The sequence below is a fragment of the Apostichopus japonicus genome, chromosome 19, assembly GCF_037975245.1.
Source record: "Apostichopus japonicus isolate 1M-3 chromosome 19, ASM3797524v1, whole genome shotgun sequence".
Taxonomy (NCBI): domain Eukaryota; kingdom Metazoa; phylum Echinodermata; class Holothuroidea; order Aspidochirotida; family Stichopodidae; genus Apostichopus; species Apostichopus japonicus.
Window position 1 is genome coordinate 17,935,064 of NC_092579.1, and position 15,895 is coordinate 17,950,958.

At 38.0% G+C, this 15,895-nt stretch overlaps 1 protein-coding gene across 1 annotated transcript; it reads right to left on the bottom strand.

The window, feature by feature from the left end:
* Window positions 1–2,313: 2,313 nt before the first annotated feature.
* Window positions 2,314–13,881, bottom strand: LOC139960024 (serine hydroxymethyltransferase-like). Its single transcript, XM_071958033.1, has 8 exons — window positions 13,715–13,881; window positions 9,846–10,075; window positions 7,460–7,818; window positions 6,684–6,896; window positions 5,933–6,046; window positions 5,178–5,300; window positions 4,402–4,629; window positions 2,314–3,865 (listed from the first exon to the last, which is right to left on the bottom strand). Exons 1-8 carry the CDS (start codon window positions 13,766–13,768, stop codon window positions 3,699–3,701), a joined length of 1,488 nt encoding a protein of 495 aa, XP_071814134.1. The 5' UTR covers window positions 13,769–13,881; the 3' UTR covers window positions 2,314–3,698.
* Between the last annotated feature and the right edge of the window lie 2,014 nt (window positions 13,882–15,895).

The window sequence follows — 15,895 nt, forward strand, 5'->3', positions numbered from 1 at the left end:
TTCCTATGCATTTATTGGCATGTCTCACTCACAAAAACGTGACATCTGCATCCGAAAATAATAAACGTTTAGTGATTCAAGTGGTAAGAAAAAATTAATTATCAAGCAAGGACCTTCAACAGAGATACTCTCAAGCTGTTCTATTTTGTAATGTCTGTCATAATAACAAAAAGACCTGTGGTACATTAAACCCTGTCCACTGATTACTATGTATGATATCTGCAACAAAACTAACAGGGACCATCCTTGGGTTTATGGTTATAATTATACCTACTATCAACTCAAACATAAATAGATTTTTTGTTTATATGATAATTTCAGAAAAACTCTCATTTGGCCCCGCCAATCATCAATATTTAATTAGCAAGCCCAAAATGGCAGTGAAAACATAGTGATGATAGACTAACGCTCCACACCAAATATTAAGTAAATGTCATGTTTAGTTACTTGAAATGCCTTTTCAAGTTTTTACATTAAGGCCCCCCCCCTCCCCACAATTCCTATACAAGATATCTTCACTGAAAACAACATGGAACACCATGCTGCCATGTATCAACTCAAATTAATTTAGGATGCTTGAGATACCATGTATACAAGCAGACATCTCATGCACAGGACATCACCATTGCATAGATTATCTGAGCCTTTGGCAATAAAAACAAAGAAAGCCGAAGTGTTGGAAGGATGGAAAACAATGTTCCTCAACCATATCATTTCTCCTGAGGTTTAAAAATTAGTAACTTTGAGAAATTAACTCTCTACCAGGAATTGAGTAGTTGATAAGTATTCTTCATTCATTAAGAGAAAATATCTGCATCCAATTTTTGCATTGTACTCCAAACACAAACTGGCATAATAACAAGTGGTGGGCCCAAGGACATGCAAACTTACACAATGGAAGTCTACGAAAGCTGGACATGATTTTTTTACAGATAGTTTACCCCTTTGCGTCTCTCAGAAAACAAATGTGGTAATAAATGGATTGCAGCATTGTTTTTCCCATCTGAAAAAAACAATTTAAAATAAAGCATCACCCTGTTTTTAGATATGGTTATTGTTGAATTTATTAAAGGTACATACTGGTTTCCTTGATATCCACAGACAGTAGTGTTATACCAACTAAACGAACTATTTAAGCAATCAAAGAAAAAAGGGAGACATCTAGTGTGCCAACTGCATACAGCTACAGCTTAAGTTAAAGTTAGCCCGAAAGTACAGGTAGGCATGGTGGCACTCACAAAAATATGGTGGCGGAAGAATCATTCCGCCCCCCCCCCCCCCCGATTCGCAAGTCAGAAAACCCCTTTTTTCATTTCCAATTCCCTTTGGGAGCACCAAATTGCATCTAAGGCCAAGTGAAAATGCAAAATTATTTACAAAATGGAGTGGGTGTTGAAGTGTGCTGTATTGCACCAAATTGCATCTGAGGCCACCTGGAAATGCAAAAAAATAATCCCCCTCCCCCAGGCCGGCCACTCAAAAGTACCTTCTCCCCCACTCAAAAGTACCTTCCTACGCCATTGACTTTCATAATTATAGTGACAGTAGGGACTGTATCCGTATCAATTGGTTGGAACGATTTCCTCATTTGGCGGGTGCGAATAGGAGCAACCATTTTGGGCTATTTAAAAAAAAATAATAATAGCTATTGCATTTTAAAAATGCACAATGCCCGGTATTTCTTGTAGTACCTTTCATCCACGGGGTTCAAACGACACTAGAAATAAGGAAAGTCTTTCCTTGATGGTTACACAGCCAAAATATTTCAATATAACTTTTACAACAAACTCATTGTATTATTACCTCCATAAAATTCTGGTCTAATGAGTGGGGCGCAGTCACTTTTTGCTTGTGGCTCATCTAGAAGTGTTGGGTGCGATACTTTGTTTAAGCCACCTTTAGCCTTTATTATCAAAACAACAATTGCTCGACGGTGGGATTGTTTGATTATTGTCGATATAGATTGAAATTCCAATGGACTATGAGAGTAACCATGGATGACTAAATTACTCATATCTAAGGCGCAGATCCACGGGTGTGAGGGTGGTGTACACCTCCCCCACCCATATTAACCACACTTACAATTTAGAAGTGGTGTCAGTGTAAATTAAATTATCATATTACAAAATTTAACCTAATTTATAACCAAAAATACTTCAGAATGCACCATTTCATTTCTGTAAGTCCACAACACCTCGAGCCTGTGTGCGTAACAGAAAACTGAAACCCTGCAGTATATTTCTGCATTTCGTCATTGCTTACACTTTTGAAACTTGGTCGGTTGACAAAAAGAACAAAACTTTCCAAAAAGAATATTTAGCAACGTTTTTTTTATTTCATTTGTGTGTCATTTATTAAACTGTAACAGAAGATTAAATACTAGGCAAAGATACAAGCCAATCAGTTTTTATTTCAATTTAACATCACAGCAAAAAGTATCAATATTGAGTGAAATCTTCCATTGATTCTTAAAATTGTTTACAATATTTACTGAGAATAAAAAAAAAACATCTTTTTAGTTAACCAGAGCAATAACTCCATAACCCACCACTTTGGATTAATTTGTCCTCTAACACACAACATGCAGAAGTTTGGTAGAAAAAGTCAACACAACGAAAATTTGTAAAATACCAGAGAGAAAAGGAAACACAACGAAAATTTGTAAAATACCAGAGAGAACAGGAAACTTTCAAAATTAATATCACACGAGATGTATTTATCTGATAATCTGAAAGATTTCAACCACTTACATTATGATGATTTCTAAAGTTTACATATGCCATGAATATTTGAGCAACACATCGGGAAAAAAATGGAAAAGAAACCTTGCAAATTAACTAGTAAAACGAGAGAGTTAAGAGTTTTATATTTTACTTTATAGGCAGATGATGGGTTCTTTCTTTGATAGACCTGGAATTTGTGTGATACATGATACAAAAGCACCAACTCTGAATGAACCATCATCCATGTCTCTAGATAGTAAGAAATTGAACACTAATCAAATACCAACATTAGGAGTCTGCTTTAAGACCAAGACATTTTGAACTTTGACACATAGCAGCTTTGATTTAACTCAAATTTGTCAGTACAAGAAAATGTTGGACAAGAACATGCTGGATAAGAAAATACTGCCAAAGAAAAGGTAAAGAGCACCATCCTATTATTTATAGGATAGAGGTAACTTCACCCCCCCCCCCATCACCTTTTCATCCTCCCTCAAATATGAAGAACCAGTCATTTTACCCATGCTCACATACCATTTTTCAAGTTTCTAACAAAATATTGGGTTTCACCATTACGAATGATTTTAATAGTCATCAACAAAATTGAAGCCGAGAACAAACCAAGATAATTATTCCCTTACCTAGATGAAAACATTGCAACGATCACATCTATACTACCGCAGAGCCCATGATACAGCTAAATGGTAAATAGTAATAAGCAGTGTCACAATGTCCAATGTAGGCAACAGCTACATCAAAGTAACTCAACAAGAAAGAATGGATTATCATCTCAAGATGAAACAGTGGCTTGAGTTGATGACTCGACTCCAGCTGGAGATGACCCCACCGAACACGTGGCTGGCTTTATTGCTGCGGAACTTGGTAAGGTCCACTCTGATTTTTTCAATTCTTAGCCTCATTCAATTGTTTCCAAGACTTCTGTAATCATGTTTGGCCTGAATCCATTATTATTATTTACATAGTATCCAAACCAGGAAGAGGAAACTGCTTGGCAAAGTTTTCAACTTCTTCTCGGAGAGCTGTAATCTTTGGTTGTACCTCTGCGTTGGTTTTCAGGGCAGCCTTAAACTCCTTCAGAGTTGGCCCTGACAACGCTTTCAGCTCTTTCGTGATTTCTAGGGCTATCGGGAAGAAAGGGAAACAGAGGAAATAAAGGGAATGAACCCAGTGTGACAAGGTACTTAACTTGAGGGGTATGAGAGGGACGGGGGGGGGGGGTATATTCACGGAAAATATATTACATGTGAGGGGGGTTAACTTTGGTGGAACTCCCCAAACCCAACACAACAGCGTAGGTTCCAATCTAGTAGTGATTACCTCAATTACATAACAGAGCTGCATTCTGTTTAAATGTACCACCAGAAAACTTGCAAAATCATAATTTGGAATGTAAGAAAAAAGTCAAGTAACTTATAGAGCCTAAGGCCTAGCTATCACATTGTGAGTGTTCACTCGGTGGTCGAAACTTATAAGCAGCTATTCTTTTAACTGCGGCTGAGGATTTGACAAATCTTATCGGTTTCTTTCTAAAAATTAACGATGGTTAGGTTTACCATGTGATATACAGGCAACGTTCATAGAGATGACTGATGTACATTGTAGACAGGAACTGACAAAACTTCACTAAACCTACAACATACAAACACAGATAACTAACCTCTATGAATAAATTCAACAACCTTCACAAAGTCACTCTCTGTCAAGTTTCTAGAAGTGAGTGCTGGTGTCCCAAACCTAAGGCCGCCTGGTTTAAAAGCGCTCTTGTCTCCCGGGCAAGTGTTCTTATTACAAACAATGGACGCAGCTTCCAAAACCTTCTCCCCCCTGGCACCGTCCAAGCCGAGAGGTCGAAGGTCAAGTAGAAGTAAATGAGTGTCAGTGCCACCTGTGTTAAAAGAACCAAAACAGCAAAAACTGAAGAAAGTTTTTTATGGCAGATCATCGAACAAGCTGAGCAAGAATCTACTTCTGTCAGTGGCGTCAACTTTTTGAATGCTGATTCATCACTTTTTAAGCAAAGGACATGATGTGTTGTAGCCATGACTGACTGAATCTATCCAACAAACTTTGGTCAAATTTACTTCAAAATCACTGTTATTGAGCTTATCAAACTTATAGCTCAACTCAAATTTACCTTGTTGCAGAGGTACGAAGGAAATAGATCATAGGGGTCGATGAGGAGAGTAACTTGGTACCATGATCCTCACTGTCTTGGAATCATGGGTTTGCTTTATGCAGACTCAATTATTTTACCAACTGACATGGTCTTTCAAATGTATTGAGTGAAAATAAGTTTAAAGTAGATTATCGTTCCATTGCAATTTTAGTGACATTCCATTTTCTAAAAGTGTACAGCATTGTAAGCGGATTGTCCTTTTTGTCCAACATAATGTTACAGGTGAACGCTTGTGTCATTTTTCTTATCAAACTGACCTGTGGCAATGGAATAACCTTTTTCTACGAAAGCTTTGGACATGGCACGAGCATTGGCGATAACTTTATTACCATAGTCTTTGAATTCTGGTTGCAGGGCCTGCTTCAGAGCTACTGCCAGACCTGAAGGAGAGAAAATAGGAGAACCATGATGGGTGACCATCCACTGAATCTGTCACAAGCTAAAGTATGCACTGAAAAATGCCATATCCATATCCAACGATGCAACAAAGCCCAATAAAGTTTACTAGCAAATTAAAAGCTCTGTTTCAGCACTTTCAATTGAACCAACTTCTGGCTAGTGAAACAGAGGAGGTAACAACATCCCCAACTAACGAGGGTATCTCACAGACGAAATATGAAAGTACGCAAATTATACCAGGTTCAATATTATGTAAAACCCTGGGTCTGATGTGCAACGGTTTAAGCAGTCTCTGGACCCTACGTGTGTTGACTTATAGGGGGCTTGGCAGAGCCTTGGACCTCACACCTGAGCAGTCATCCACAGCTGTTAAACAGGATACGGAAGTTCTTTTCCAATTGTTGAGTGGGTGGGAGAAGTGGAATAGGTTAAGAAACACTGTTGTATGTGTATGGCTGAATTTCATTACATCTTAACATCCATGAGAACTGGCTTACAACTTCTAATATACTCTGCCACTCTTTCAAAAATCTTAAGCATGTTTGGTTAACTGGAAAAAAATTTCAATATCATATTAAAAAATAAAAAATAATCGACAATTCTGAAGTCGTACCTGCAACAGCATGCATATGAGGACCTCCTTGGAGACCGGGGAATACTGCATCGTTGATGGCACGCTCCAGTTCATACATCTCTTCCTTCCCATTCTTTAGTACTTTCCTCACACCTGAGAATCAAAGTTAGAAGGACAGCATTTATTAAGGATACTTGGAAACTAGAAGGAAACCAACCAACATTATTATTAACACCCTTTGCAAGCCACCAAACGAGAATCTTGCAAGAATCGATTCTAGTCCTCAAATCTGACATCCATTCAGCCCAGTCCAATCAAAACAGTTCTGCCCATCATCAATCTTGTGCCGTATTTGGCAGATTTGTGCTACAACTGAAGTAACTTAGGGTCAAATAGGTCGCCAAGAAAGCAGTACCTACATCGATGTTCATAAGTTGCATAATCGTATAAGTCAAAATACAAATAAGTCGCTGGTGGTTTTGTTGCTTGATTAAGCTTTAACCTTTTCCGTCAATTCTGCGATAGTCTGTGAATACCATTTTCTTTTGAAACCCAATTAGCCTATCCTGTAACATTACAGTACAGTAAGTCACCAGTATTGTACAACAAATAGTCTACATAGCAAACTGGATCTTACTTTTTGGTGCAATAAGATTAGCCATCCCATCTCCTGTTATTACATCTTGCAAATCCAGGATTTCATTTAATTTGTCATACTCTTGGATAAAGAATGTTACGTCAGGAGCAGCAAATAAAACTTGTGGGAAGTTTCCATCCTCTCTAACCTTACCTTTCCTATAAAATATCATGCCGGCTCTGGGTCCCCTGAGTGACTTGTGAGTCGTACTGGTAACAATGTCACAGACTTCAAAGGGGTTGGCTACAACATCAGCTGCCACCAAGCCACTGACGTGGGCCATGTCAGCCATCAGGAATGCATCGTGTTCGTCGCAGATTTCTCTGAAACGCTTGTAGTCTAAATTTCTGGAGTAACAGCTGATACCTGGTGAAGTAAGAATAAATTTGTAGTAGCTGGTTGCATACCACTGATACTCATATTTAAAATAGCTGGATTGTCACACTCCAGGGTGCATCAAGTATGACAGAGGCAGCGTTCTAAAACGAGGGCTACCAGAGCTACTCTTCTCTCCAGGTAACGAAGGCTACGTAGATTTCCATTAAATTCTTGCAGGCCGACAGTAGGCTACAGCCCCTACGAAACCCAAGTGGTGTAAAACAGGACTTGGTGTGTCCCGACTTTCTCGACAAATCTTCAATCTTCAAAATTTGCTTTATTATTTTCCAGTCTGATTTTTCTGTGCATTTTTTTTTTTAAATCTTCCTTCAAAACATCTGTAATTCCTTAAATTAAGAAAGGTTTATAGACATGTTTTTTTAACTTCCACCCTATAAATCCAGATGACTTCCACTATTTTGATTGGAAATGAAACCCCTCCCCCACCCCCACCCCCACTGCCCTCCAAGAAAAACAAACACACAGTTGGAAAGAAGCTTGACATGTGTAAGTTGCCATGAATTGATGAAAATATAAATCTATTTTCTAACCTGCTATGACCAACTTGGGATGAAACAGTCTTGCCGTCTCTGCTAATTTATCGTAATCTATCAGTCCAGACACTGGATCTACTTTGTAAGGCATTGATTCAAAGAATATCGACGTTGCTGAGATCTTTTTCTTGCTGGTCATGAAACCGTGGGTGAGATGACCGCCGTCCGGTAAGTCCAGACCCATTATCCTGCCGTGTGGTCCGACCACTCCTGTGTAGACTGCGAAATTCGCCGGGGAACCGGAGTAGGGTTGGACGTTGACGCCCCATTTCTCTGGATCGAGTCTGTAAACCTCTAGCGCCCTCTGTTGGCAGATGATTTCCAGTTCGTCATAGTACTCGGTACCACCATAGTATCTGCAGGATACAACATGTCAGGTAATTAATAATCTGGCACGATTGCATGACATTCAACGCCATTTTTTGTCCATAAAAAAAAATTGCAATGCATTGTTAACGTGAACATAATTTCAGGTTGTACAGTCAAGCCATTTTGGTTTCCTATTGAGTTTTGTGTTGCATCTGAGGAACTGAACCAATGGCCCTGTGTGTTAGGCTACAAAGTCCAGCTACTATACTTTAATTCATAAACTTGAGATGTTTAAAGGCTCACTTTACCTAAAATTAGAAGAAAAAAAAATACAACCTAAAGGGCAGTTTTCTTTTTTTTCTTAATGGTTTCCAACATGACAAATTAATTTCACACCTGATGTAATCCTTTAAGTACTGTGTGTTTAATACTAAATATGTATTGTATTGTATGCATCTAAGCATGAACCAAGCCTACATTCCTGCTTAAAGCTTAACAAGTATTATAACAAAATGTACATAGATTAGGATAACAGCAATGGACACTGCCACAATTTCAACAGACCCCCACTCTTAGGACTTGTTGGCCAGAATGAAAACAATGCATGTTTCCTTAAGCTTTGATAATGGACGTCAACCCTTTTCAATCTGTGCATGTATTAAGTTTACAAACATGGTAATGTTTCCTTTATATATCTTTGCCTACAAAGTATACAATAAAAAAAACGTACAGTACTGATCGTGGGCACCAGCACTTATAGTCATACACAGAATAGCTGAGGTCAAGGAGGTACATTTGCAGTCTAAAATGTGACCATGAAAGGTCACAGTCACAAGATATTGACTCTTGGGGATGGCCACGACAGATATCAAAAGTGATAGTGCATATGTAAGCAGGGAACATGTTATTGCATAGCAAAATAGTGCATAATATGGGCAATAGCTGTACAGATGCCAAAATTTATAGTGGATTTTGTTCACAGGAACCATATTATTTTGAAAAAGAGATAATAAAGCCTTCAATACTGCTACAGTACACAAAATTTGGACATTAAATTTAATATCACCTTAATTCCTAATTTCCTGTACACTCCTTCGACATGCATTACAGGATACTATACACATAAAGAACTATGTACTGATTCTCATATTCAATTTAAAATACATACTGCTACCGTGCTAAACAAGTGACAATGATGTACCCCTTTACTTTTGACTGATCGATCTATAACTTTGCTATATATTGCATTTCTCTGAACTAGACCCGATCTGCTTTTATGAGTTTTAAGTCACTAAACATTTTCCGTACAGTGTTCATTAATTACTGTATTAATGTCACTGGTAGGAACACACAGACAGTAAGAGAAGGATCTATTCTACTGTACCAATCAGACAAAATTCACTTTTTCCACTTTGAAAGCAAAAGGCAAAGCAATCTTAATAAGTTAATAGTACTGAACATGCTGGTATCCAATAAGCCTATATACGGTAACGAAACACAGTGACAGAATGTAGCAGTACTGTACACTACAGTGTGGTAGAGAATATCAGGTATTGATGCCATCTCTCTTGTAGAGTACATCACTGGTAGGCTTTGTTTAACTAGAGGAATGGCAGAACATTGGATCATGATCAAAATCCTACACTCATGACTACCTCCCTGATGAAACATTTCTGCCCTCTGGTTATATCTCTACATTTTGATCCTGTGTCATGGGGAAGGGGAGGTTGTGGGGTGAAGGGGATGGCATCAAAGGCATAAGATCACAATTTAAGTCAGGCTATGAGCTTGGAGGATAAAGATACCCCTTGGAGGATCAAGATACCTCAAGATCTATGCAGGGGAGCAATGCAAAACATCCTGCTTGGTTTTCTCTAAAAATTTGTAAGACAGTGCTAGCTTATGACAGTCTTTGTAAAAAAACACAATAAAGTCAACGAACTAAGAAATGGATCTCTGGTCATTTTTATTTATGACGTCTTCAATACTGCCAACAACATCCACTGCTACTGATGAAGTGATAAAGGTGAGTTTAATTGCCCCGATTTTTGTTACAAAAACCCCCACTGTTTACCTGTTTCCGGGGTATCCCTCGCAGTATTTATTCTGCATGCATGAACCAAGAGCCTCCAGTACAGCTCGGCTGGTGAAGTTCTCTGAAGCGATGAGTTCTAAACCGTTAATCTGTCTTTGTTTTTCTTTACGGATCAAGTCATATATCACCGGATCATTTTGCTCCAAAGGTTGGTCTCCGAACCAAACATCCTTCTCTCCATTTGACTTGCCATTGGACGACATCTTGGCCTGATGAAGAAGAAAGAGACGTATGTGAACAGTACAAGATGTAAGAAGGTAGACTGTGTCATGGACAACACTGTTCTGTTTAAATTTAACACAGTCAAATTTCCAGACCAGCATTAATTGTTTATTCTTTAAGTAGTCGGTATGGAAGTGGCTGCTATGGCTGTGTGACATACAGTTATTGTAAGTCACATCTAGGTCTGTTGATGCCAAAGAACAGCCAATGAGCAGGTAATTTAGTTTAGTTCACAGTTTGTTTATTGTATTTCTACCATTTCACAACATACACAAAATTGATATTTTATAACAATTTTACATGTGTTCATATATAAGACAGGGTTTGGATCGTTTGGTCAGACTGACGCTGATGTAAGATTTATAACAAAATAGTTAATGTGTTTGTAGAGGAACCAGGATAAGCATTTGGCTTTGCTAGTCTGGTCGCTCCCCCCCCCCCTTCCCCAGAAATAGAAAAAAAGATTTTGGAACAAGTTAAACCTAACTGTATGCCAATTCTGTCTTCCTTGACATACAGAAATTTACATTGATATGGTTATCACCACTAATGCACATTTATACATTAACACTTGTAAACATTTGTATACTGTACACATGATATACTGTATGTATTAAACATACAAACACAATTACACACATGTACTAATACATGTACTAATATGTGTAGTACTATTTATTTATTTTATTTTTAAGAATAAAGATGTGGAGGCAGGAATAGCTACATAAGGACAATTACAAGACGTTGACGGGTGAAGTTTGAATGTGGCGTTTCAGTGACATTTTAAACTGACGCAAGGATTTTGTATCACGCTTGGAAGTGAATTCCAGAGTATGACACACCACGATTACCAATAAGCAATTGGTTTTGGTTTTGTAACTTAAAATTTTTTCCTGCTATGGTTCACAAAGTGGCAGAACAAATAAACACTCCTGACACACAAATGTAACTTGAAGCAGTCCTACTGTACACTCTACCAATAGTTTCTTTTTTCAAACTAACACCTCTCAGCATTTTTTTCTATTTTGTACGGTTTGCTTGCAGCGAGAACCGAAACTTTCCAACGAACCTAGTTTGAGTGGATCGTGAGGTTTTCCAACCCACAGTTGATGGAAACATATCAGGTACAATGTACTGTACATGCTGTGTACCTACTGTACCTCTGCAATGATGTTAATAATGGGCAGAGAATAATTATTCATCAAATTTTAATAGCAAATGCTATAAAAAAATAAAATTAACTATCGATAAAAATGCTATATATATAAGTGCTAAAATGAACATGTTATATAATTTTCTTACATACAGTACATGTAGAGCAGAGCTGGAAGTTGCAGAATTTCCCGTATATATGCATCATTGCACATGATTTGCAATGTTAACCAGTGCTATACTATTTCTTGAAAAATACTGTATGTACAGTGTATCTTAAAGCAACATCAAATGTGATGATTGGTAGTCTCTTATTAAAGAGAGAGAAAAGGATTCACTTAAATGTTGAAATGGCCTACCAGACTACCACCTGAAAACAGTCCAGAAAGACCTTTATATCTCTGCAAGTCCAGTAACAGTCTTTTACAGTATGTTATGGAAGCTTAAAAGTGTCATCAACATAAGAAAAACTTTGCCTCATAAGTTGACATTTTTCAGTAAATTGTTTAGATAACAAGATAATATCTTATAAAAATCAGAAAAATGTTGGATTCCTCAGTTGCTTTAACTGAGCAATTGAACAATTTTCTGCAAAATGTTTAATTGACAACCTATCGTATCTTGTCAATTCAACATATTTCTGCAAAAAGGTCAATTGTTCACTTCATTCCAACTGAGCAAGTGAAAAATTTTCTGCAAAATGTTCAATTGACAACATAAATTGACTTGTCAATTCAACATTTTTCTGCAAAATGTTTAATTGTTCACTTCATTCCAACTGAGCAATTGAACAATTTTCTGCTTAATGTTTAATTGACCACTTATCATATGTCATTATTTCAACAATTTTTGCACTCCTATCACTCCAATTTGTAAATCATTTGTAAGTTGGACTTACTTGGGGAACTAGTGATCTACATATTTTGTACAATGTAGTGATCTTAAGCCTTTTTCATCACGATCCTAGGACCATAAAAGACTGGAATACATTATCCTTGGCTGTTAAAGAGAGCCCTAGTCTTGGGTGTTACTAAAACGAATGACAATTGCGTTACACATAACAAATGACAATATGTTGTACACACTAAAAAATTGTGTTGACTAAAACGAATAACAGGAATGAGAGCACAGACATTTGCTTCAACCGGATATCACAGTTCAGACTTCGTGGGTATCTAGATCTAGTAAAGTACGGACAAGATAAAAACGCACCTTACAGTAAGCGAAATTGTAAGTTTGATTTTAAAAAGTAAATTTAATGTCATTTTTCCGATAATAATTGTTATAAACTAACAATACTATAATCTTGAAACGGCTTCAGTTATCTTTCTACATAAATCTACAGAGGTAAAAAGCACAACATTCAAGAGCATTCTCACACAAAAACTTTCCCTGTTGTTTCTATCCGTGAATTACACCAAAACCATGCAACCACGTAACATGCGATTTTCCTCAAATCATTTTTTGCGCAGAAAACCAATAACCGCATTTACTCCACTCCGTTAATCATTCTATCTCTTCTCACCACTGTCCTTCTTTGTCATTCGTTGTCATTCGCTGTCATTTGCAAATGATAATTCACCCTGTACAAAGTCAATTGTCATTCGGTCATTCGCTGTCATTCGTTTTAGTTTGTCCCCTAGTCTTGAGGTGTTTAAGACAAGATTGCCCACACATTATTTTTACAGTAGCTCTGCTGCGCTACACGCCAACATCCTCGTTGTGATACCCGAGAGAGGTTTTTAACGAGTATCCTACAGAAACAGAAACTTCACCTCAGAAACACTTCCTCAGCAATTGGCCCATGACATGTAACCAAGAATAAGATACTAAGACAATTATATGCTAAACAAACAAAGTGTCAAGAAGGAGTCTAAATACACTCTGTAGGCCTAGGTCTACTCTTACAGTAAGGCCTTGACTTGACCTAATTTGTTTGAGAAAAATTTCAAAAATATTTGATAAAAGGGACACTTTTGAGTTCTTCATTCACTACAGAACTTGAAAAACATAGTAAGGTGACCAGACATCCCTGATTTCCAGGGACAGTCCTCTAAATCTGACATTATGCCAGACTACTTACTGTCCCTGGACTAAAAGTGTCACTGTAAATGTCCACAGTCGTTACATAATGTCAAAGGAATATCAAATGTATTTGATAAATGTCCCTGAATGATATACATTTGAACGACAACTAGTCAAGTTCTAACAAGTAACATTGTAACAAGTACTAGTCTAGGCTAGTACTGGTACTGTAGTACTAGTAGTCTATTACTACTGCTACTAGCCTAAGCCTGGGCATAAGTTACATCACTTGCCTAGGCATTTTTAATAACAATCAATGGCGGGAAAGTGTTTTGTTGCACAATGACTGTACACGAAAATTTGAAGTAGGGCCTACGATCGGTTCGTCTTCTTTTTCACACCTGACAGGTGCTGAAAATACCTCAAAACGTAAATATGATTAGCCTTACCTCGTGAACATGTGCCAGTTTAAGTTTCTTCTCCGGGACTGCTGTATGGCTCATGACATACAGTGTTAGTGGACTAGACTATGGACTGTTTATCAACGTACCCTTATAAAATTTGGTGACACGACAATATTTGTTGAGCGGAGTAGCTAGCTGTTCTGTTGCATGCATGCGAATTATTTTCGCGTGTGTTACAAAACCGTGGTAAGGCTTCCATTATGGGTGACATTGTAATCATGAAAAGAGGTCATATAGATATTGTTTTTATATTATCTGACGTGGTGTTGTGCTTCAAATCTGTAATTCTAGATATTACATCCAAACATTAAAGATGAGTTTGTGGTGTCATTTTAAGGTCAGATATTACTCGCAGTATCCATTCTTTACTACTTAATAGCTCATGTAAAGTGGAAAATTACCCACAGGCCATCAGGCAGATATTGCGAAATGTCTCCTCATGAATATTAATAACATGGAAAAGTTTCCACTTTAGGGACGACAAATGGAATAATGCTTTTTGGTTTCCCAATTCCCCGAAAACTAAAGAGTCACTCTTGCTGACCTTGCAAATAGTGTGGGAGGACCTCGGATTGAAAAGTTGGCAATGAAAAATAACGTGGATCGTTAAGTCGGTAATTCTTATTAATGTTAGATTCGTCCGATATGGGAGCATGCAGAACCTTTGTATTCAAAGCCGAAGGCAAAGTGGAAAACCCAGGTCACAAATCGGGTAGTCTATACATGGTTAAGTTCTTCATTAAATTAACGCCCTCGTTTTCGGCCTTTGGTCTAATATCATGTGTAGCATTATGTTCCCCTTCTAGAGGAATCGTGATATAAACCTGACGATGATCACACAATCAGTCACGATACAATGGCATAGCCGTAGTAGCCCAATTTGATTGAGGGAGGGAGCGGGTGGGGGATGTATAACGACTTGTCAGAAAAATATAACGAAATTGGTTCGCAAGGCTACTTTAATATGCATAATGTATAGGCATTACATCAGTTATTACATTGCGTTCCAATTACATTCAATCTTTGCCGTATTATTACCCTTCCACATTAGTGATAATAATATAAGTTTAACCATTGACAAACACATTGCAATTTATTTTTCTTTCAGTAAATGTACGAAAAATTCTCAGAATATTGCCTGATTCTTCCCAAAAAATATTTGGTTGGGCTGCAGCACTCCCCCCCCCCCCCTCCTAGGCCTATGTGTAAGAGGACTGGGCTTGCGCGCGTATCAGTCGGTTATTTGTTTAGATTTACATGTCCAGGTATTTTCCTGGGTAACTTTTCTTAAACAGTATATGTAGCATTACGTTCCCCTTATATAGGAGAATCGTGATACCCACCTGACGATCAGTGGCGGAGCTAGGAGTATTGGTCAGGAGGGGCGAGAATGGTGTGCAGGGGCGCTTTCGACACTATCTAAGCGGAGCGCCACCACTGGTTGGCGCGTAGCGTACAGACATTTTTTGAGTAAAGATACTCCATAGATCGCCGAAAATGACCCTTTGCGGGCCTGGCTAATTTGCAGTAAACGAAGAATAAATAGGTGTCATCGCCAAATTACACCAACAAAATGTGACAAATGTCAATAAGTAGATGAGAGCGCAATAAAAAAGTCAATAATCGCGAATAAGTAAAAAGTGGTAAAGAGCTGAAAAGGGCGCCAGCATTCCATTTGAGCCCGTCAGGGGGGCATCCGCCCCCTGACTGTATATGACGCTCCGCCACTGCTAACGATGATCACACAGTCACAGCCTTGATGCAAGGGGACTGGGGTTGAGAGGGACCGGTTCTACCACTACCTAATTAAACTTCCCAGTATCCCCTTTTCTTACCGCCCAACAGTTCCCCAAACAACAAAGTAATATAGGTCTATCTTGATAATCAACTCTCACGCCGAAAAAAAAAGAATTAGCGCATGAGTAATCAACCTTAAATCCGAACTATTAATTATCAAACTATGAAATATGTAATTACCAAGATGAGTTCAATCGTATCCACTACTGTAATGAGAAATAGGAAAGGATGATTTGGCCAAGTTAGCTCCTCTAACTAATTTTATTTTCACACGATCCATAATGCAAATGGTGCAATTAGGTTTCCAGAAAAGTGACTCGGTATTATAAGGCACAGATGAACATTTAACTTTGCCTATTATGGAGACTG